A 21,125-nucleotide genomic window follows, 5' to 3' on the forward strand; every position below is an offset into this window, starting at 1 on the left:
TTGAACCCCAGCTCTGCAACTTACTGGATGTGAAACCTTGGGGAATTTTGTAATGTTCGGGCCTCAGTTTCCTGATCTGTAAAAATTGTTATAATGCCACCTACTTCTCAGGGTTTTTTATAAGGATTAGATTAGATAATTATGTAAAAAGTTCAGAGTGTAGTTCCTGGCACATGTCAAATGCTCAATAGTTTCCATCTCTAATAATAATGATTTGTTACGTGAATAACGTATAGTGTGTCACAGCTGCTATCATCAAATAGCTCTTTCAGGCCCTGAAGCAGAGACTGTACATCAGTGACCCTGGTAGAACTGCTTCCCCCTACTCCTTGTCCCTTGCCCCTCACCCCACTTGACCTTGGTCTCTTTGGGTTCACTGACCATCAGTTTGAGTGTTCATGTTAGCACCTGCTTTCCAGACCTGATCCTGGACCAGCAGGAACTGTTCAGTGACCTGAATGACAGCATGAGGGTTAAAGTACGGGAAGCCCTTCTCAAAAAGCATCATCATCAGAATGAAAAGAAGAGAAATAACCTCATCCCCATTGTTCGCTCCTTTGCTGAGGCTGGCAAGAAGCAATCTGATCCACATTCAATGGATAAACATGGTAAGATTATTAGGAGTAACTGTTTTCTCTTTTGATTAATAAGACATTTAGGAACTAGTTGGAGATGCTGAGTTACTAGAGGGTAGGGGCTATATTTCTCTAATATGCTTTCATGCTCACTTAGACACAGTCCTTTTTGGTGGGTAGGCACGATGGGTGGCTGGGGCTGGTGACGGTCATCTCTTGTGGCACTAGGGATGCATGCCTCAGATAGATCTCAGTGGACCCCAGGGGAGAAGTTTGTGCCCCAGAATGGCCTCAGAACTGATGTGGCTTTGGGGAGGTAGCCACATTAGGGATAATTCGGGGCCAGAGAAGTTCAACTGGAGCTTTTTAGAAGTAAACAAATGTCTTAGATTAGGGAGGCAAAATGCAGTAGTGTAAACTCTTGAGTCAGATTTCCAGGCTGGAGATTCTGGCTTCACATTTTGCAAAGTGTGTGACCTTGGGCAACCTCCGAAACCTCATTAAGTCTTACTTTCTCCTCTGTAGAATAAGGATAATAATGAGATCTGCTCCCTCAGTCTATAGTGAGGCTTCAATAAATTAATACATGTAAAGCCCTGGAGCCAGGTGCCTGGTGGGTTGTAAACATTCAGTGAATTTCAGCTGCTGACTAGTTTCCTTTTCTGAGGCCTAATCTATGCTGGTCTCCTTGTCCCCCCATTTACTGAATCACAGTGTGCAGGGGATGTGCCTGGGAGTCTAAGTTTTTGAAAAGTTCTCCATAGGACTTTATGGTATGTACTCCTGGTTACGGATTACTGCCTTTAATAGAGGAAGAAAAGAGGATCACAGATGGTTCAGGAAGAGAGTGCAGGAGTAGTAAGACCTCTGTTCCCCCCTTTACTGCTAACTGGTAGGTAAGGAGATAGGTATGTGTGGGTCCTCGCTTCATAGTCATCTGGACCACTTCTCTATGTGGACTTTGCAGGAGATAGTCACAGCCAGCTGATGATGGACGGGGCGTGTCAAAGGGGGAAAGGGCAGGACTCGGAGAATTCTGTTTGATTTTCTCCAAATAGGTCAGACTGTGTCTCCTCAGTCCGTTCCAACTACAAGTCTTGAAGTAAAAAATGGAATGAATTGTGAACACAGTCCCGTGGACTTAAGCAAGGTGAGCAGAGACGTGGAAGTTGGCTTACAGGCCTAAGCAGATCTCTAGTGGAACCCAGAGTCTCATTGCTGGAAGCTGGATAAGCTTTGGCATTTCAACACCCTTTCTCCAGGACCAGAGCCCCTTCTGCAGAAAAGGAGGCCCATCTGCTCATGTCTTCTTCCTTCTCCAGCCCAGACCTCTCTGACTCATCAGCTTGTTCCCCAGATTCAACATGCTGAAACCCACTAGCCACTGATAATCCTCCCTGCCACACACCTCCTGGTGTTTCAGAACTATTTTCTGATACCTGCTCTCCAGTAGCTCCTTCTTAGCCTCCAAGGGTTCTGCAGAAGCAGTATTTTTGCTACTGTCTCCTAAAACTGCTTTGCGCTTGAAACTCTTCTTGGGGACTGTGGCTTGGTGTCTGAGGCATCCCGCAGGACAGGGCCCCCTGCAGCTTCCGGCTCAAACCATGATCTCCCTGCCGCCAGCCTCTCCTTGCTCTGGTCTCTCCCTGACACTGTCTTTCCAAAATGCAGAGAGTGTCATGTCACTTCTCAGCTCATAAGGCTCCTTGAAACCTCTGACAAAGCATTCCAGTATTTTAAAATGGAAATAATTCGACCTGGAGCTTCAAAAACATTCTTCTTTGGGGAGGCATGGTGTAATGGCATTCAAATCAGAGCCCCTGGATTTAAATTCTCTTTCTTAGAAGCTCTGTCGTCCTGGGCAAGTCAACTTCACTTCTCTGGGTCTCAGTGGCTCCATTTTTTAAAATAAAAAGTGAGGCTAATTAGACCTTACAGAGCTATCGTAAGGATTAAGTGAAGTAGTATGAGAAAACGTGTTAAATCAAAAATGATTTATGAATGTCAGTTATGAGGAGGGTGATGGATGTGTGAGGTGATGGCTCCCACACTGTCAGGGGGTGCTTTGGATTTTCAGGTCGACCTTCATTTCATGAAGAAAATTCCCACTGGGGCAGAGGCCTCGAATGTCCTGGTTGGAGAGGTGGACTCTTTGGACCGCCCCGTTGTCGCCTTTGTGAGGCTGTCTCCGGCAGTCCTTCTCTCGGGCCTGACAGAAGTGCCCATCCCAACAAGGTAAAGACCTGGACCGCCAAGCTCAGTGCGTTCCGTCTGGTGTGCAGGTTTGTGTGTGCTCTGGTGGAAGAAACCAGCTAATGCCAAAATGGAGGATTAATTAATTTGGGGAATGCTGTTTAAAATTCAGCAATGATCTCAGAAAACTGGGGTATATTTGATCAACCTCTGTGCGGAAGAATTGTAAGACTTTTAAGGCTATGACGGTTCGGTTTCTATGACCTTGGAAATGGAGAACCAAAGAGCGTTCAAGGGCCGCTTGCTTGCTGGGATGGGAAGCCTGTCTTGCTCTCCCTGTTCTGCCGAGCTCTATCCCAGGGAAACGTCTCTGACCAAAGGTATTGATGTCTCTTTCCACAGTTCCGGCAGGATTTGTATTGTTTGCAAGTATGTCCACATTTGTTCAAAAGGCTATTCATGCACTCTGAAGGTGGTGATTCAGGGCCCCATTAATTACGGAGTATTCAGATGTCTGGGACACAATTTAGACTCCTCTACAGGGCTTGATCATTTCAACTGCCTTATCCCTCTCCTGTCCCCATCATTTTCTTTTTAGAGCAATGAATGAGATTCAGATAACCTTGAATTTGCACTACAATGCCATGTTTTGAAAAAGTGTCCTTCCTATAGTAAGGAATTGTGGCTATGGAAACCCTGAGAATTATAACCACATTATTGAATGGAGTTGTACAGGTGGCTTCGCATGCCTACAGTGGAGCTATTAGGTCAAGGCTACTCATATTGCTCCATCATTAGTCTGTCTCCTTTTATTGAAGGTTCTGTGATGATTTCTGTTTGATAGGAAAGAGAAATGTTCTGCTGTTTAGAGAGGAAAGATGCCACTTCTTTATATTTACTTACATAATTTAATCCTTTTTGTGTGTTGCCAGATTTTTGTTTATCCTACTGGGTCCAGGAGGGAAAGGTCAGCAGTACCATGAGATTGGCAGATCCATGGCCACCATCATGACAGACGAGGTACGCACACCACTTCTGCTTTTCATGCATTCATCTTGTAAATGTTTATTGAGCATTTACTCTGTGCCAGGCATTGTGCTGGTCACTGGGGATAAAATAATTATAATCGTGATGTTTGCTGGAAAGCAGTGCAGGTCACGTCTCTGAGGACCAAGCCCTCTGGGGGATTTTTCTTCCTCTGTCATCTCTCCCTTTTTGAATAATCAAGGAGGCAGAGAAATCTTTCTCTGGGAAAATTATTTTTGCCAAGTAGGATACCTAGAGAGAAAGATATTAAGGCTGACTTAACTTTCTAGATCTAGAAGATGGTTAATTAAATGCATCCAAGCTATTTACACAAAGAAACCTCACCCCCATTTCACGTAAATGAGACCAGTTAGTATAAAGGTCAGGGGGATGCTCTCGGACACTGTCATGTGCATGTACCAGGGTGACTAGACGCTTCGGCTGCCGTGGTCCTGAACCCCCACTGCATCCCTGCTGAGGACTGTGCTGCTCAAGTAAGTTGCAAAGTAAGGCCTTGAAAAGGCATATGTCTTAGCAGGCAGAGGGGCATGGGCTGTGTTTTATCAGCTCTCTTTGGTTTGGAGGCATATTTCATGAGGAACCTTTATTAGGAATTCTATCCAGTTTTTTCTACCCATTATGATCAGGAAAATTCCTCATGCGTCTTGGCTTTTGTTCCATTCTTTGAGGAGATAACAGAATTATAAAACTTTAGAGTCATCTTATCTCTTTCTATACTAATAGACATATATTTAGTTCTTTTTGACTCATCTCTTCTTTAGATTCATTTTTTTATTGTTTTATCCTTGCACTTCTCTAAGTGCTAAAGTTATCTACATTTCAGATCCCCATGACCGAGATGAAAATCAAGAGGTTTTATCCGTCTTTCACCATATCCATTGGTCATTGTTTTAAGTAAAGTGACTTTTAGTTTTCCTGAGGATATTTTTCTTCTCTGTAGATTTTTCATGATGTGGCATATAAGGCAAAAGAGCGGGACGATCTCCTGGCGGGGATTGACGAGTTCCTAGACCAGGTGACGGTGCTGCCTCCAGGGGAGTGGGACCCCTCCATTAGAATTGAGCCACCCAAAAACGTCCCTTCCCAGGTAACGTATGCACGTGAGCCAGTGGTGGCTTAGTATCACTTACTGAGTGCACACCATGGACAAAGCAAAGACCATGTGCGTGTGTGCTAAATAAGTTGAGACGTGGTTCTGTTTCTGGGCACCTAGAATGTCAGAACAGTAATAAAATATGAATATGCAGTAACATAGATTGGCTCAGGTGTGATGGGGTCAGTCAGGATTACCCTGGGATGAATTTTAAGCCAACTTTTGAAAGATTGATGTAGAATGGCAGAGAGGAGAGGAGAGGACATTTCTTGGGAGCATATCATGAATGAAGCCATTCAATGAAAAGAGCTAGTTGTATAGAGAGAGCAAATAGAGTCCCTCACACTTTTTTTGAGAGGTTAAAGATGATAGGGAACTTCTACTGTACACTAGTCCCCAGGCCAAGTGCTTTACATATGCTAATTCAACCTCCCAGTAACATCTCCATATAGGTATTGTTATTCTTTGTTTTACAAATGAGGAATAAAAAAACTATCTTCAAGGTTTTAAGGTAAAGATTACACACAGATTTGAAACTTGAACTTAGGTCACGTCTGATGCCAAAGCCTCCACTTTTCTGTCTCTGGGTGAGACAGAGTTAGGTATCAGCGGAGAGAAGGAGAGTTTTTTTTTTTTTTCAGGAAAGTCAGTAAACTCCTCCAAATCGGTAAATGCATTTGAAAGCTATGACAAACAATTGGGTATTTTGGGGCTGCTTTTGGATTTTCTCATCACCAATCCCCCCCACCCCCCAGCAGGAAAGACAGAATACGGGACTGAGTTTGTTAATTTTGCGGTCTTCTGTTAAAAGGAGAAAAGGAAAATGCCTGGCGTTCCAAATGGAAATGTTTGCCACATAGAACCGGAACCACATGGGGGCCACAGCGGGCCAGAACTTCAACGCACTGGGCGGTAAGTTCTGGAATGTTTCACAGCTGATACTGCTTACCGGACAGAAGTTGTATAAAGGAATGAGTCATCCTCTTTACTTTCAGCCTTCTTCTCTGTAGTATCTTTATTGGCTGGGAATGACTTTTCAAGTGGAACCACTGACTATAAGTATTACAAATATATCAAATATTATATTCATTCATTCAAATTTCTCAAACCACCTAACATGTTCTGTCTCACCTCCTGGCCTTCCCCCAGGAGGTGAGACAGAACACGTTCCCTCTGATTTGAACACTTGTCCCCTTCCTCATTTCCTGGCTGACTGCTTCTTATCCTTTGACGCAGCTTAGCTGTCACTTCCTTTGGAGAGCCTTGCAGGACACTCTTTAGGGGAGGTTAGGTGTTCCTGCTAGGTGGTGTCCCAGCTTTGAGCTCTGTCCCCTGCCCACCTGCCATCCTCCCCCCAGCCACCTGTTATAGTACTGATCATACTTTATTACTATTTATTGATTCAATGTCTTTCCTGCCAGAATGTTTGCTCCATAAGGGCAGGGACCCCATTATATTCGTAGCACCCAGCACAGTGCCCTGCACAGAGTAGGCACTCAATTAATATCTGGTGAATGAATGAATGAGTGAATGAACGCTTTTAGAATGATGTCTGTTCTGTAGCATGAATGGACAAGGTATGGATAAATATTGAATGGTTAAGTTAAGAAACCCCTTGAGGTAGGGAAATAGGTACTATTTTAGGTGTGTGTCTCAGAATAGGCAACCTACTCTTCTGGACCCAGATTTTAGGACAGATGTCCAAGGAGGAGGTTCTCTATGGTAGGTGAGGAAAGCAGGTCCCCAGGCTGGGAGGCTTTATATTCCAGGTAGGGAGGCAGTAAAAGAGGATGATATCTTGGGTTGGAGTGGCATCCAGAGGTGTCCCCCAGATCGTGGGAGAAGGTTCAGTCTATGGTTCTGGCTCTGTAAGTCGTGCTTATGTCTAAGAGGGATCTGTTGGGCGGAGATTCTCAGGACAGACTCAGATGATGGAAAGGAGCTTTTACTGTCCTCTATTCTATTGCTTTCACCTTATTTTTTCCTCCTTGCTTGAAGTTGCTTTCCTTATTTCCCTATCCTCAGTACCCTGCCTAATGGAAACTCAAGGTTGTTTTTTTTTTAATCGTGGAGAGCGATTTATTTTTGCATTCTTGGAAATTCAGGGAGAGAAAGGAGAGGAGACTGAGAAGCAGGAGAGAATGGCACTTAACGAGCAGTGTCCTGCTGGGGAGTGTGCATCTGGTCGAAGGAATGTATTAGAGGGCGGGGAAGGATAACTGGGCTCTGGGGAGGGATCACCGGAGGAAAGGAGGAGCCTTTTGATGGAAGGGGTCGCTGAAAAGAGGGAGCAAGCTCCAAGAGTAAGTTTCACATTTTCCTTACAGTTGGAAGAGGTCCGAATTGGGTGGGGAGGCCTGGTATTGAGAAGCAGTTCGAAGGAAGCATCTGTCTTTAGAATAGTTTCCAGGATTGAGACTGTCTTAGATGAAGTGGTGGGTTTTTTAATAAATTTATTTATTTATTTATTTTTGGCTGCATTGGGTCTTCGTTGCTGTGCGTGGGCTTTCTCTACTTGCGGCGAGCGGGGGCTGCTCTTCGTTGCAGTGCACAGCTTCTCATTGCGTTGGCTTCTCTTGTTGTGGAGCAGGGGCTCTAGGTGCACGGGCTCAGTAGTTGTGGCACATGGGCTCAGTAGTTGTGGCACGCGGGCTTAGTTGCTCCGCGGCATGTAGGATCTTCCCGGACCAGGGCTCGAACCTGTGTCCCCTGCATTGGCAGGCGGATTCTTAACCACTGCGCCACCAGGGAAGTCCCAAGGTGGTGTTTTTTAAGGGAAGGGTCTTGGGTTTGGATTTGATAGAACTTCAGAGTTATGATTTATCCTTTTGACTGTAAAGCCAACAGCTTTCCTCCAAACACATAATCCATGCAGAAGTGAGATCTCATCTTTCGGTGTCAGAAAGAGGAGAATAAACTAGGTGGGCAGTCACTTATAATCAATTCCACATGGGGGTTTGGGAGCTCATTAGATTGGATCTAAACAGTTATAGATTCTTGGAAATGGTGCCTATCATCCCAAAAGAAAATCCCGTAGAGCCAGGACCGACATACACTTAATCAGCAACACCAAGTACCTTTACTCACAAATTCAAATGGAGTTTGAGGAAGTCCTCCCGTAATGCTGAGTGAGGAGCTGCTGGAATTGACAAAGCTGAAAGGAAGGGTCATCTGGACACAGAGCCTCACTGTGCTTACTGTGGGAGATGCTGCCTCTTCCTGAGCTCCGGAAGTTTTCCTCAGTCCTCAAGACACATGACCTTCCTCCCCTTGTAGCCTTTTAGGCCAGGTGACCTAATGCTCACATTGGGGATCATAGTTCATGCCAGCTCTGGCTCTTTTCCCAGTCTCAAATTACATAGGGGTGAACATGAACCTTCCCCTGCAGATGGACATCCTAGAATTTTCTGGACCTTCCTGGACTTCACCGACTAAAAATACATTAGCCTGGGCTTTATAATTCTTCATACCTTTAGCTGTGTTTCTTTGAGGTGGGGCACAACCCGGGGGTGCCATCCTCGTCGGATGGAGAGGTATTTAAGATGTGGTAGTGTAGGCTCTAAGAAGGTGGGAAAGGAGGCAAAGTTGAGAACGGTCTGAGTTGTGTATGATCTGACCTGCCAAACCAGGGCTGAGACAGTGTCTTGGGCCTCCCTGATGTTGACATAGGCCATGATACCAAGGCATTCCCATACAGAACGAAGAGGAAAGTCTGACTAGAGTGTTTCTAGGCCAGAAGCTTCACAGCAGAGAGGATACTCTGCAAAGGGATTTTCCAAGGTAGATTTGTGTACCTCACTGGGGAGGCCACGTTTGGGAAGGGTTGATGAAGAGAAGAATCAGGAGCTGCTGTCTCGATGATCGCCCCCCACACTTCAAACAGGTTTCTTCCAAAGCACAGCAGACAAATGGATGGCTGGCCTGTCCCTAAAGCCCTCCTGAGAGGGCTTCCTAAGTCAGTGCTCCAGAGCCTAGTGACCCTCTACACGGGTAAGTCCTTTCTTGCATCAAGCTTAAATTCATATCCCTGTGTGCCTCCTGCCCATCCCCCCCCACCCAAACTTGAACACCAAGGGTAGTGTTGAAAGGGAAAGGAAGTCTCAAATGTGGAGGGAAGCATCCATGTCTGATTACTGTCTGTGCTAGATGTGCTATTACGGTCTGCGTGAGTGAGGGATGAGGCTGACGCCATAAACAGTATTCGGAAATCATTTTGTTAATTTATAGTTATACCATCAATAGGAGCCTCAGATCTTTTCTCTCCCCTTTCAGTCACTAGGCAGACAGATGTCCTCCCTTTCTGTGGCTTCTCATCAATCCGTTTCACATAAATCTTTTGCCCATTACTTACAGACACTCCTCCCTGAATAATGAGCCTGCCTCATCCAGGAGGACCACTCATGGCAGCATCATAGGGTGAGGCTCATTACTGTAGAAGATAATTCTCCCAGAATAATACCCTTCAGAGGAAGGTCATTGGTGATCGGGAGGTGATATTCACACGGTACTGAAGATTCTGTGTTGGCTAAGGACCTAGAAGCACTTGAATCTTGCCCCAGACTAATCACGGTTGCCCGTAAGGACCTTGAGGGGCTATCCACTCAGAGGAGAAAGCAGGACCAAGTGACATTTTATTACGAACTGTAACCTTGGTCCCAAACCCTGAGGCGGAACTCTTATGCTCTAGGTTAGACCCTGTGGATGGCTCCTTACCTCAGCTAGGTTTGCCAGACAGGCTAAAACCAAAGCAGGTCACAAGGCTGGCTTTGCCTTTCTCCCCTAAACCCAGACCCAGACTGTGATGTTACTGCTGTAAGGTGAAGAAGGATGAATCCCAACTGTGCCCCCGAAACCAGAGGAAAAGAGCAAGTGGGTCAAATAGAACAGCATGTGCCCCGTGTCCATTTGCTAGATGAGAGAGGGAGCTTCTGAATGGGGAAAGAGAGCTGGCTGGGCCTTCTCCCCTGGCATACAGGTCCCAGGCCTTGTGCGACACGAGGGCAAAGAGAAAGAAAGAGCTAGCCAAGCCTCCTTTCATGAGAGAGTAGCTCGGTTTTTGTTTTTTTGTTTTTGTTTTTTTAGTTTTTTATTATAGAAAATTTCGAACATAAACAAGAAGAGAGGACAGTGTAATGAACCCCCCACGTGACCATCAATAGTAATCAACATTTTGCCAATCTTGTTTCATCTATTTCTCCCCCACTTAATTGTTTTGTTTTTATGTTTTCTAGATTATTTTAAACCACATCACCAGTAGCATGTCATTTCCCCTGTAACTACTTGAGCAGGTATCCCTGTCCGATAAGGACATTTTGAAAAACAGCTATCATGCCATTATGAAATCTAACAAAATTAACAAAAATTCTTTAAATTGTCTCATGCTCAGTCCATATTCACCTTTTTGTGGTTGTCTTAACGACATCTTTTTAGAGTTCATTTGTTTGACGTAGGATCCAATGGAGGTTTGCATTTGGTTTTTATGTTCCCATTCTGTAACAGCTCTCCTCCTGTTTTTTTTCTATGTCATTCATGTGTAGAAGAAACTAGGTAATTTGTCCTGTAGAACGCTGAATGGCACTCTTTGTTACTCACCTAACAGCTTTTACCCTGGTGCAGCGATTCCACTCTGAGAAAAAGTGCCCCAGTCTGGGAATACTCCTCCTCCTTGGTGTAGGACACCTTGCTCTTGATCTGTCTCATGCTTGGGAAGTGGAGAGGGGTCCTGAAGTCCTGCCGCCAAGTCCTGTTAATTCTGCCTCCGGATTAGCCCTTGAATACACACACTTCTCCTCTTTCCAGTCCACAGCCTCCAGTCTTGCCCTACGTTCCACTCATTACACCCCCCCATCAGAGTGATCCTCCCAGAAGGCCTGCTTACTTATGCTGCTTCCCTGTTTACAGTCCTTCAGTGCTTGACACACAATTGGGCTGAAGTTCTAATTCCTTTTTTACAAGGCCTTTGTGACTCACCTTTTCCAGCATCTCCAGCCTTGTCTGTTGGTATTTGCCCCTCACACGGTCTTATCCAGCCATAACTCTTTGAGCGCCTTGAGCCCGCCATGTGCTCTCATCCCTAGGTGTCGTCCATGCCAGCCCCTCTGCCTCAGCTGGCTAACTCCTGGTTCACGCTCCATTCCCCACTGCAATGCCCGTTCCTGTTCTTCGCTGCCATTTGCTCCCTCACAGCACTGCCTGTCCCCTGCACTAGATTGTTGGTCCTAGAGAGAAGGGCTGTGTTTGCCTTGCTACTGCTGCATCTCCAATACCTGGCACAGTGCCTGGCATGAAGTATCCGCTACTACTTGTCAACTGCATGAATGAATTATTATGCTAATTTCTCAAGAGTAAGGTGGGTAGTCGTTCCGAGTAAGAAAGTGCATGTGATAGGGACTTTTTTATCTAGAAAATGTATAATAAAACTAACAATTTTAATACCCTGATGCTTTTGTACCTTTCTTCCTAACATCTCAGAACTTGAAGTTTGAAGCTAATACTTAATTTCATGTTGAATTTTGGGAACTTTTTACTGAATGGGTATTATGCACACCCAAATTAATTCCTTTTATGCTTGGGATAATCATTCAAACTCATGCCCTTGGTTGCAGATAGAATCCGTGCTGGCCCCAGAGAGATCTCTTGAACTTGGGGTCACATTGAAGCCAAAATATTACCTCTATTCAGAGCACATTTGAAGTGCTTTCAGATGTGTGCTGTTGACACACTTTCCTGGGAGAGGGACTGCGTTAGAGGCCTGTCTGCCATGTTTCCGCAGGCTATTTGGGGGCTTGGTGCTGGACATCAAGCGGAAGGCCCCCTGGTACTGGAGCGACTACCGGGACGCACTCAGCTTACAGTGTTTGGCCTCCTTTCTGTTCCTGTACTGCGCCTGCATGTCACCTGTCATCACCTTTGGGGGACTGCTCGGAGAAGCCACTGAGGGGCGCATAGTAAGAACTTTTAACCACTTCTAATGGTCCCAAAAACAAGGGTAAAAATTTCATGATGGCAGCCAAGTCCACTGTGGGGGAAAATTCCCTGGGCGAGGACTGAGGAGATTGGATTCTTCCTACTGAATTACTGTGGTCTTCTGACTTCATGCCAGCCAGCAGCACAGCTCTCCCTTTAGAACAGACCCTCTTCTGCTTGAATATCAATTTCAGTAACTGATTGCCCAGTTGCATTGCCCATTGCTCCAAGGATGGAAAATGATGTATCAATGTCATATGCAAATGAGATTTAAGGTGACTCTGTATGACAGCCCGTAGTGTGAATGGTATCATTGTGCTTTTCTATGTATATTTATAAATACTGAATTGAGTCATTCAGAACAGGACTTAGTTAAGGAATCATATGTGGATGGATTTGGGCACCTGAATTATCAAAGTGGTATCCGTTTAGAGGAGGATTAGACTGTGTACACATCACTCTTGCTAAGACGAAATACAAGCAAATGACTTGTAGGCACACCGGAGAGCTGAGTTGGGGATGAACGTAAGCCTGCATCACTCACTGCAGTTGGGCTGTGGACTCAGAGATAATCTTTTCTTCCCCTCTCAGAGTGCAATTGAATCCTTGTTTGGCGCCTCCATGACTGGGATTGCCTATTCCTTGTTTGCCGGACAGGCTCTCACCATCCTTGGAAGTACTGGGCCAGTGCTTGTGTTTGAAAAGATTTTGTTCAAATTCTGCAAGTAAGACATTTGGTTTTCTGAAAACTCTATCTGGATGTGTTAGTGTGCTGTTAGGGTTGAATGCCAGGGTCCTAGGTGAGTATAAGTAGGCGAAGAACATTGTTTGGTCTGTTGCCCTGACCCCAGGTAGGACCATACCTAAAATAGCAGATCTCTTGGCCTTAAAGAGCTTTATTAATGTCCTTCAACCACTATTGAAGTCTTGACTTTTTATCTTTAAAAACACTTTCCCTAGCTAATCCAAACTCCTCCATTTCCATTTCCAGTCAATTTTTTTAAATTTTATTAATTTTTATTGGAGTATGGTTGCTTTACACTGTTGTGTTAGCCTTCACTGCACAACAAAATGAATCAGCCATACACATACAGATATCCCCTCCCTTTTGGACTTCCCTCCCATTTAGGTTACCACAGTGCATTAGGTAGAGTTCCCTGTGCTATACAGTATGTCCAGTCAATTTTTATTTAAAAATTAAAAAAAATTTTTTTTATTGTATAGATATTTTCTTTTTTAATTTTAAATTGGAGCATAGTTGATTTACAATGTTGTGCTAGTTTCAGGTGTACAGAAAAGTGATTCAGTTATACATATACATACATTCATTCTTTTTTAGGTTCTTTTCTCATATAGGTTATCACAGAATATTGAGTAGAGTTCCCTGTGCTATACAGTAGGTCCTTGTTGATTATCTATTTTATATACAGTTATGTGTGTATGTTCATCCCAAGCTCCTGAGTTATCCCTCCCTCCCACGTTTCCCCTTTGGTATCCATAAGTTTGTTTTTGATATCTGTCTGTTCCAGTCAATTTTGAATTTGACCTAATACTCCCTTTTCATATTGTTTGTGGTGATGGGGGTCCGCAGTGCCCTCGTTTCCCTTCTTTTCCTATAAAGTCTTTTTCTTTCATTTTGTATTAGAAGTAGGAGCATGTGGAACAAGGGCCAGCTCCTTTTTCTTAACTGCGAGAATAGGATCTTAATCACGTCGGGCAGTGATGGCAGAAGTGTGTGGCGGACAGTTTCCACCTCCTCCACTGTCTCTGTCCTTGCTGTGGCAAATACCACCCGTAAAGCAAATCTTTGTCACACCGTCCCAGGGCAGCCTTCAGGAGTGAAATGCAGTCAGAATTCGGGACAAACTGGGTTGCAGTACTGGAAGTGATAATAAGAGATGAACTAACCACGTTTCTGACCCTTTGCCTGTAATGCAATGGGTCAGAATGTAATGCCATCCACCCCTGATTTTTGATGAACTTTGGTTTTGTTTCAGAGACTATGCTCTTTCATACCTCTCCCTGCGAGCTTGTATCGGACTGTGGACCGCCTTCCTGTGTATTGTCCTTGTGGCAACTGACGCCAGTTCCCTTGTCTGCTACATTACCCGCTTCACCGAAGAAGCGTTTGCCTCCCTGATTTGCATTATTTTCATCTATGAAGCAATAGAAAAGCTGATTCACCTGGCAGAGACCTACCCCATCCACATGCACAGTCACCTGGACCACCTTAGTCTGTATTAGTAAGTATGCTTGCTGCTTCTTCTTTTTTTAAAAAATAAAGTGAAGGACCTGAGTATAATGGCTGAACTAGTGTGCCAGGCAGTACTTTACTTGTAGCTTCTGTTAAGGAAGTATCTTGGCCCTCTGGGAAACAGAGCTCAGACATGATGTGGAGACCTGGGGGCCTGCCAGAGGAGAACAGTCAAAAGTGATGATGGGGGGGCTTCCCTGGTGGCGCAGTGGTTGAGAGTCTGCCTGCCAATGCAGGGGATACGGGTTCAAGCCCTGGTCTGGGAAGATCCCACATGCCGCGGAGCAACTGGGCCTGTGAGCCACAATTACTGAGCCTGCGCGTCTGGAACCTGTGCTCCGCAACAAGAGAGGCCACGATAGAGGCCCGCGCACCGCGATGAAGAGTGGCCCCCACTTGCCACAGCTAGAGAAAGCCCTCGCACAGAAATGAAGACCCAACACAGCCATAAATAAATAAATACTTGCTACTCTAACTAGCTCCTCTGACATCTCTCTGTATTCACTATAAAAAAAAAAAAAAAAAAGTGATGATGGGGAAGATGGATTAAGAGTGAAACTCAGGGCTTCCCTGGTGGCGCAGTGGTTGAGAATCTGCCTGCCAATGCAGGGGACACAGGTTCGAGCCCTGGTCTGGGAAGATCCCACATGCCACGGAGCAACTGGGCCCGTGAGCCACAATTGCTGAGCCTGCGCGTCTGGAGCCTGTGCTCCGCAACAAGAGAGGCCGCGATGGTGAGAGGCCCGCGCACCGCGATGGAAGAGTGGTCCCCACTTGCCGCAACTAGAGAAAGCCCTCACACAGAAACGAGGACTCAACACAGTCATAAATAAATAAATAAAAGAACGTGAATTTCTTTAAAAAAAAAAAAAAAAAGAGTGAAACTCAGAGGGGACTTGAGAAATGCTTTCCAGAGCATGTCTTTTGGGTCCAGGCATTGAGACAAAAGTAGGCGGCAAATGTAGCAGGGAGAATTCAAGTTAGTTGTTGGGAAGAACTTCTTTTGCAAGGACTTGTGAGGCCTTGGACCACATCAAGATCTCTGTAAGTACATATAGGCTACTCTTAGGAATTATTAGGTAGAGAATATTAATAATTCCTTACAGATCACAGGTCTCTTACTCTGTAGGCTAAAGATCTAGAAATCTACTTACTTACCTAGATTTCAACTCAAGAGATTGTATTTTCTTTGGTTATTCAGTATGGTTTGGATCAGTTGGAAAAGGGACACAGTAGTTGGCTGTGTTTTCAACCCTCTAGGAGAGTCTGGTCCTATAAACATTTATTCTCTGGAATAGTGTTCTCCAAATTATGACTAAATAGAATTCTCCTCATCCTTTAGCTTTGAACATCAAGTCCCCTCCTTCTGGCTGTACCATTCTGATTTGGAAGGTCTGGTTGTGAAGTGAACAATGTCAACCTGAAACTGCCTGAGCGGAAGGCACACTGCATGGAAGTGCCTGCCAACCAGCCACAGATACACTTTCCTAGATTCTAGCTATCCTTTCATTCACCCTTTAAAAACCAGGACTCATAAAACATGCATTAGAATTTAAAAATGATTTTATTATAGAATAATCACCATTAGGGAGTATAATCTTTGAAGCCTAGTGGATTGCTGATTGGCATTAGAGTTCGGGATTGCCCATTGGCATTGGAGTAGGGTTCATTCTTTGACCTTTTTTAATCATTCATTTATTCATTTAACAAATATTTATTGAGCACCTACTATGTGCCAGGCACTGTTTAGGCTCTGGAAACATAATGGTGAACATGACAGACAAAGGATCTACCCTCATGAGGCTTATATTCTAGTGGGAGAAGACAGACAAAAGTGACCAGCTCTGGACTGAGTAGACTTTGAATCTGGATACTGTAGTTCTTGTTAATAAAGCTCAAGATGGTATTTTTCTTATATTTCCGTTGCATTCCACTGTTGATTCATATAGAGCTGATATGAAGCTAGAACTCCCCAACTCTTCAAGTGATTTTATGTTAATATGTGTGGAACTGATTTTTTAAATAGACTTAATTTTTTTAAAAAATAAATTTATTTATTTATTTATTTAGGCTGCATTGGGTTTTTTTTCTTTTTTTTTGTTTTTAACATTTTTATTGGAGTATAATTGCTTTACAGTGGTGTGTTAGTTTCTGCTTTATAACAAAGTGAATCAGTTATACATATACATATATCCCCATATCTCTTTGCTCTTGGCGTCTTCCTCCCTATCCCACCCTTCTAGCTGGTCACAAAGCACTGAGCTGATCTCCCTGTGCTATGCGACTGCTTCCCACTAGCTATCTATTTTACATTTGGTAGTGTATATATGTCCCTATATACACTACCACTCTCCCACTTTGTCCTAGCTTACCCTTCCCCCTCCCCGTGTCCTCAAGTCCATTCTCTAGTAGGTCTGCATCTTTATTCCCGTCTTGCCCCTAGGTTCTTCATGACCATTTTTTTTTTTTTTTTTTTTAGATTCCATATATATGTGTTAGCGTACGGTATTTGTTTTTCTCCTTCTGACTTACTTCACTCTGTATGACAGACCCTAGGTCCATCCACCTCACTACAAATAACTCAATTTCGTTTCTTTTTATGGCTGAGTAATATTCCATTGTATATATGTGCCACATCTTCTTTATCCATTCGTCTGTTGATGGACACTTAGGTTGCTTCCAAGTCCTGGCTGTTGTAAATAGAGCTGCAATGAACATTGTGGTACATGACTCTTTTTAAATTAATGGTTTTCTCAGGGTATATGCCCAGTAGTGAGATGCTGGGTCGTATGGTAGTTCTATTTTTAGTTTTTTAAGGAACCTCCATACTGTTCTCCATAGTGGCTGTATCAATTTACATTCCCACCAACAGTGTATGAGGGTTCCCTTTTCTCCACACACTCTCCAGCATTTATTGTTTGTAGATTTTTGATGATGGCCATTCTGACCGGTGTGAGGTATCAACCTCATTGTAGTTTTTATTTTTTTATTTTTTTTAAATTTATTTATGGCTGTGTTGGGTCTTCGTTTCTGTGCAAGGGCTTTCTTCTAGTTGTGGCAAGTGGGGGCCACTCTTCATCGCGGTGCGTGGGCCTCTCACTATCGTGGCCTCTCTTGTTGCGGAGCACAAGCTCCAGATGCGCAGGCTCAGTAATTGTGGCTCACAGGCCCAGTTACTCCGCGGCATGTGGGATCTTCCCAGACCAGGGCTCGAACCTGTGTCCCCTGCATTGGCAGGCGGATTCTCATCCACTGAGCCACCAGGGAAGCCCCTCATTGTAGTTTTGATTTGCATTTCTCTAATGATTAGTGATGTTGAGCATTCTTTTATGTGTTTGTTCGCAGTCTGTATATCTTCTTTGGAGAAATGTCTATTTAGGTCTTCTGCCCATTTTTGGATTGGGTTGTTTTTTTTTTGATATTGAGCTGCATGAGCTGCTTGTAAATTTTGGAGATTAATCCTTTGTCAGTCGCTTCATTTGCAAAAATTTTCTGCCATTCTGAGGGTTGTCTTTTCGTCTTGTTTATGGTTTCCTTGGCTGTGCAAAAGCTTTTAAGTTTCATTAGATCCCATTTGTTTATTTTTGTTTTTATTTCCATTTCTCTAGGAGTTGGGTCAAAAAGGATCTTGCTGTGATTTATGTCATAGTGTTCTGCCTATGTTTTCCTCTAAGAGTTTGATAGCGTCTGGCCTTACATTTAGGTCTTTAATCCATTTTGAGTTTATTTTTGTGTATGGTGTTAGGGAGTGTTCTAATTTCATTGTTTTACATGTAGCTGTCCAGTTTTCCCAGCACCACTTCTTGAAGAGGCTGTCTTTTCTCCACTGTATATGCTTGCCTCCTTTATCAAAGAGAAGGTGACCATGTGTGCGTGGGTTTACCTCTGGGCTTCCTATCCTGTTCTATTGATCTATATTTCTGTTTTTGTGCCAGTACCATACTGTCTTGATTACTGTAGCTTTGTAGTATAGTCTGAAGTCTGGGGGCCTGATTCCTCCAGCTCCATTTTTTGTTCTCAAGATTGCTTTGGCTATTCGGGGTCTTTTGTGTTTCCATACAAATTGTGAAATTTTTTGTTCTAGTTCTGTGAAAAATGCCAGTGATAGTTTGATAGGGATTGCATTGCATCTGTAGATTGCTTTGGGTAGTATAGTCATTTTCACAATGTTGATTCTTCCAATCCAAGAACATGGTGTAGCTCTCCATCTATTTGTATCATCTTTAATTTCTTTCATCAGTGTCTTTTAATTTTCTGCATACAGGTCTTTTGTCTCCTTAGGTACGTTTATTCCTAGGTATTTTATTCTTTTTGTTGCAATGGTAAATGGGAGTGTTTTCTTAATTTCACTTTCAGATTTTTCATCATTAGTGTATAGGAATGCAAGAGATTTCTGTGCGTTAATTTTGTATCCTGCTACTTTACCAAGTTCATTGATTAGCTCTAGTAGTTTTCTGGTAGCATCTTTAGGATTCTCTATGTATAGTATCATGTCATCTGCAAACAGTGACAGTGTTACTTCTTTTCCAATTTGGCTTCCTTTTATTTCTTTTTCTTCTCTGATTGCTGTGGCTGAAACTTCCAAAACTATGTTGAATAATGGTAGTGAGAGTGGGCAACCTTGTCTTGTTCCTGATCTTAGTGGAAACGGTTTCAGTTTTTCACGATTGAGGATGATGTTGGCTGTGGGTTTGTCATATATGCCCTTTATTATGTTGAGGTAAGTTTCCTCTATGCCTACTTTCTGGAGGGTTTTTATCTTAAATGTGTGTTGAATTTTGTCGAAAGCTTTCTCTGCATCTATTGAGATGATCATATGGTTTTTCTCCTTCAATTTGTTAATATGGTGTATCACATTGATTGATTTGCGTATATTGAAGAATCCTTGCATTCCTGGGATAAACCCCACTTGATCATGGTGTATGATCCTTTTAATGTGCTGTTGGATTCTGTTTGCTAGTATTTTGTTGAGGATTTTTGCATCTGTGTTCGTCGGTGCTATTGGCCTGTAGTTTTCTTTTTTTTGTGACATCTTTGTCTGGTTTTGGTATCAGGGTGATGGTGGCCTCGTAGAATGAGTTTGGGAGTGTTCCTTCCTCTGCTGTATTTTGGAAGAGTTTGAGAAGGATAGGTGTTAGCGCTCCTCTAAATGTTTCATAGAATTCACCTGTGAAGCCATCTGGTCCTGGGCTTTTGTTTGTTGGAAGATTTTTAATCACAGTTTCAATTTCAGTGTTTGTGATTGGTCTGTTTATATTTTCTATTTCTTCCTGGTTCCGTCTTGGAAGGTTGTGCTTTTCTAAGAATTTGTCCATTTCTTCCAAGTTGTCCATTTTATCGGCATATAGTTGCTTGCAGTATCTCTCATGATCCTTTGTATTTCTGCAGTGTCCGTTGTTACTTCCCCTTTGTCATTTATAATTCTATTGATTTGGTCTTCTCCCTTTTTTTCTTGATGAGTTTGTCTAATGGTTTATCAATTTTGTTTATCTTCTCAAAGAACCAACTTTTAGTTTTATTGATCTTTGCTATCGTTTCCTTCATTTCTTTTTCATTTATTTCTGATCTGATCTTTATGATTTCTTTCCTTCTGCTAACTTTGGGGTTTTTTTGTTCTTCTTTCTCTAATTGCTTTAGGTGTAAGGTTAGATTGTTTATTTGAGATGTTTCTTGTTTCTTAAGGTAGGATTGTATTGCTATAAACTTCCCTCTTAGAACTGCTTTTGCTGCATCCCATAGGTTTTGGGTTGTCGTGTTTTCATTGTCATTTGTTTCTAGGTATTTTTTGATTTCCTCTTTGGTTTCTTCAGTGATCTCTTGGTTATTAAGTAATGTATTGTTTAGCCTCCATGTGTTTGTATTTTTTACAGATTTTTTTCCTGTAATTGATATCTAGTCTCATAGCGCTGTGGTCGGAAAAGATACTTGATACGATCTCAATTTTCTTAAATTTACCAAGGCTTGATTTGTGACCCAGGATATGATCTATCCTGGAGAATGTTCCATGAGCACTTGAGAAGAAAGTGTATTCTGTTGTTTTTGGATGGAATGTCCTATAAATATCAATTAAGTCCATCTTGTTTAATGTATCATTTAAAGCTTGTGTTTCCTTATTTATTTTCATTTTGGATGATCTGTCCATTGGTGAAAGTGGGGTGTTAAAGTCCCCTGCTATGACTGTGTTGCTGTCGATTTCCCCTTTTATGGCTGTTAGTATTTGCCTTATGTATTGAGGTGCTCCTATGTTGGGAGCATAAATATTTACAATTGTTATATCTTCTTCTTGGATTGATCCCTTGATCATTATGTTGTGTCCTTCTTTGTCTCTTGTAATAGTCTTTGTTTCAAAGTCTATTTTGTCTGATATGAGAATTGCTACCCCAGCTTTCTTTTGATTTCCGTTTGCATGGAATATCTTGTTCCATCCCCTCACTTTCAGTCTGTATGTGTCCCTAGGTCTGAAGTGGGTCTCTTGTAGACAGCATATGTACGGGTCTTGTTTTTGTATCCATTCAGCCAGTCTGTGTCTTTTGGTTGGAGCATTTAATCCATTTACATTTAAGTTAATTATCGATATGTATGTTCCTATTACCATTTTCTTAATTGTTTTGGGTTTGTTATTGTAGGTCTTTTCCTTCTCTTGTGTTTCCTGACTAGAGAAGTTCCTTTAGCATTTGTTGTAAAGCTGGTTTGGTTGTGCTGAATTCTCTTAGCTTTTGCTTGTCTGTAAAGGTTTTAATTTCTCCATCAAATCTGAATGAAATCCTCGCTGAATAGAGTAATCTTGGTTGTAGGTTTTTCCCTTTCATCACTTTAAATATATCCTGCCACTCCCTTCTGGCTTGCAGAGTTTCTGCTGAAAGATCAGCTGTTAACCTTATGGGGATTCCCTTATGTGTTATTTGTTGTTTTTCCTTTGCTGCTTTTAATATTTTTTCTTTGTATTTAATTTTTGATAGTTTGATTAATATGTGTCTTGGCGTGTTTCTCCTTGGAT

The 21,125-nt window shown here is 42.9% G+C and overlaps 1 protein-coding gene across 3 annotated transcripts in view; it reads left to right on the forward strand.

The window, feature by feature from the left end:
- The window catches only part of SLC4A8 (solute carrier family 4 member 8), an 88,379-nt gene that overhangs the window by 35,662 nt on the left and 31,592 nt on the right, over window positions 1–21,125 (forward strand). For all 3 annotated transcript variants that reach the window (XM_082352349.1, XM_082352350.1, XM_082352351.1), the window contains exons 6-14: window positions 420–608; window positions 1,634–1,725; window positions 2,653–2,810; window positions 3,701–3,788; window positions 4,756–4,902; window positions 5,720–5,820; window positions 11,681–11,855; window positions 12,466–12,599; window positions 13,872–14,117. In XM_082352349.1, coding sequence (XP_082208475.1) covers window positions 420–608; window positions 1,634–1,725; window positions 2,653–2,810; window positions 3,701–3,788; window positions 4,756–4,902; window positions 5,720–5,820; window positions 11,681–11,855; window positions 12,466–12,599; window positions 13,872–14,117 — 1,330 coding nt within the window. The remainder of the gene's footprint in view (window positions 1–419; window positions 609–1,633; window positions 1,726–2,652; window positions 2,811–3,700; window positions 3,789–4,755; window positions 4,903–5,719; window positions 5,821–11,680; window positions 11,856–12,465; window positions 12,600–13,871; window positions 14,118–21,125) is intronic.

This window comes from Balaenoptera borealis (genome assembly GCF_965194805.1).
Source record: "Balaenoptera borealis genome assembly, chromosome: 13".
NCBI classification, from domain to species: Eukaryota; Metazoa; Chordata; class Mammalia; order Artiodactyla; family Balaenopteridae; genus Balaenoptera; species Balaenoptera borealis.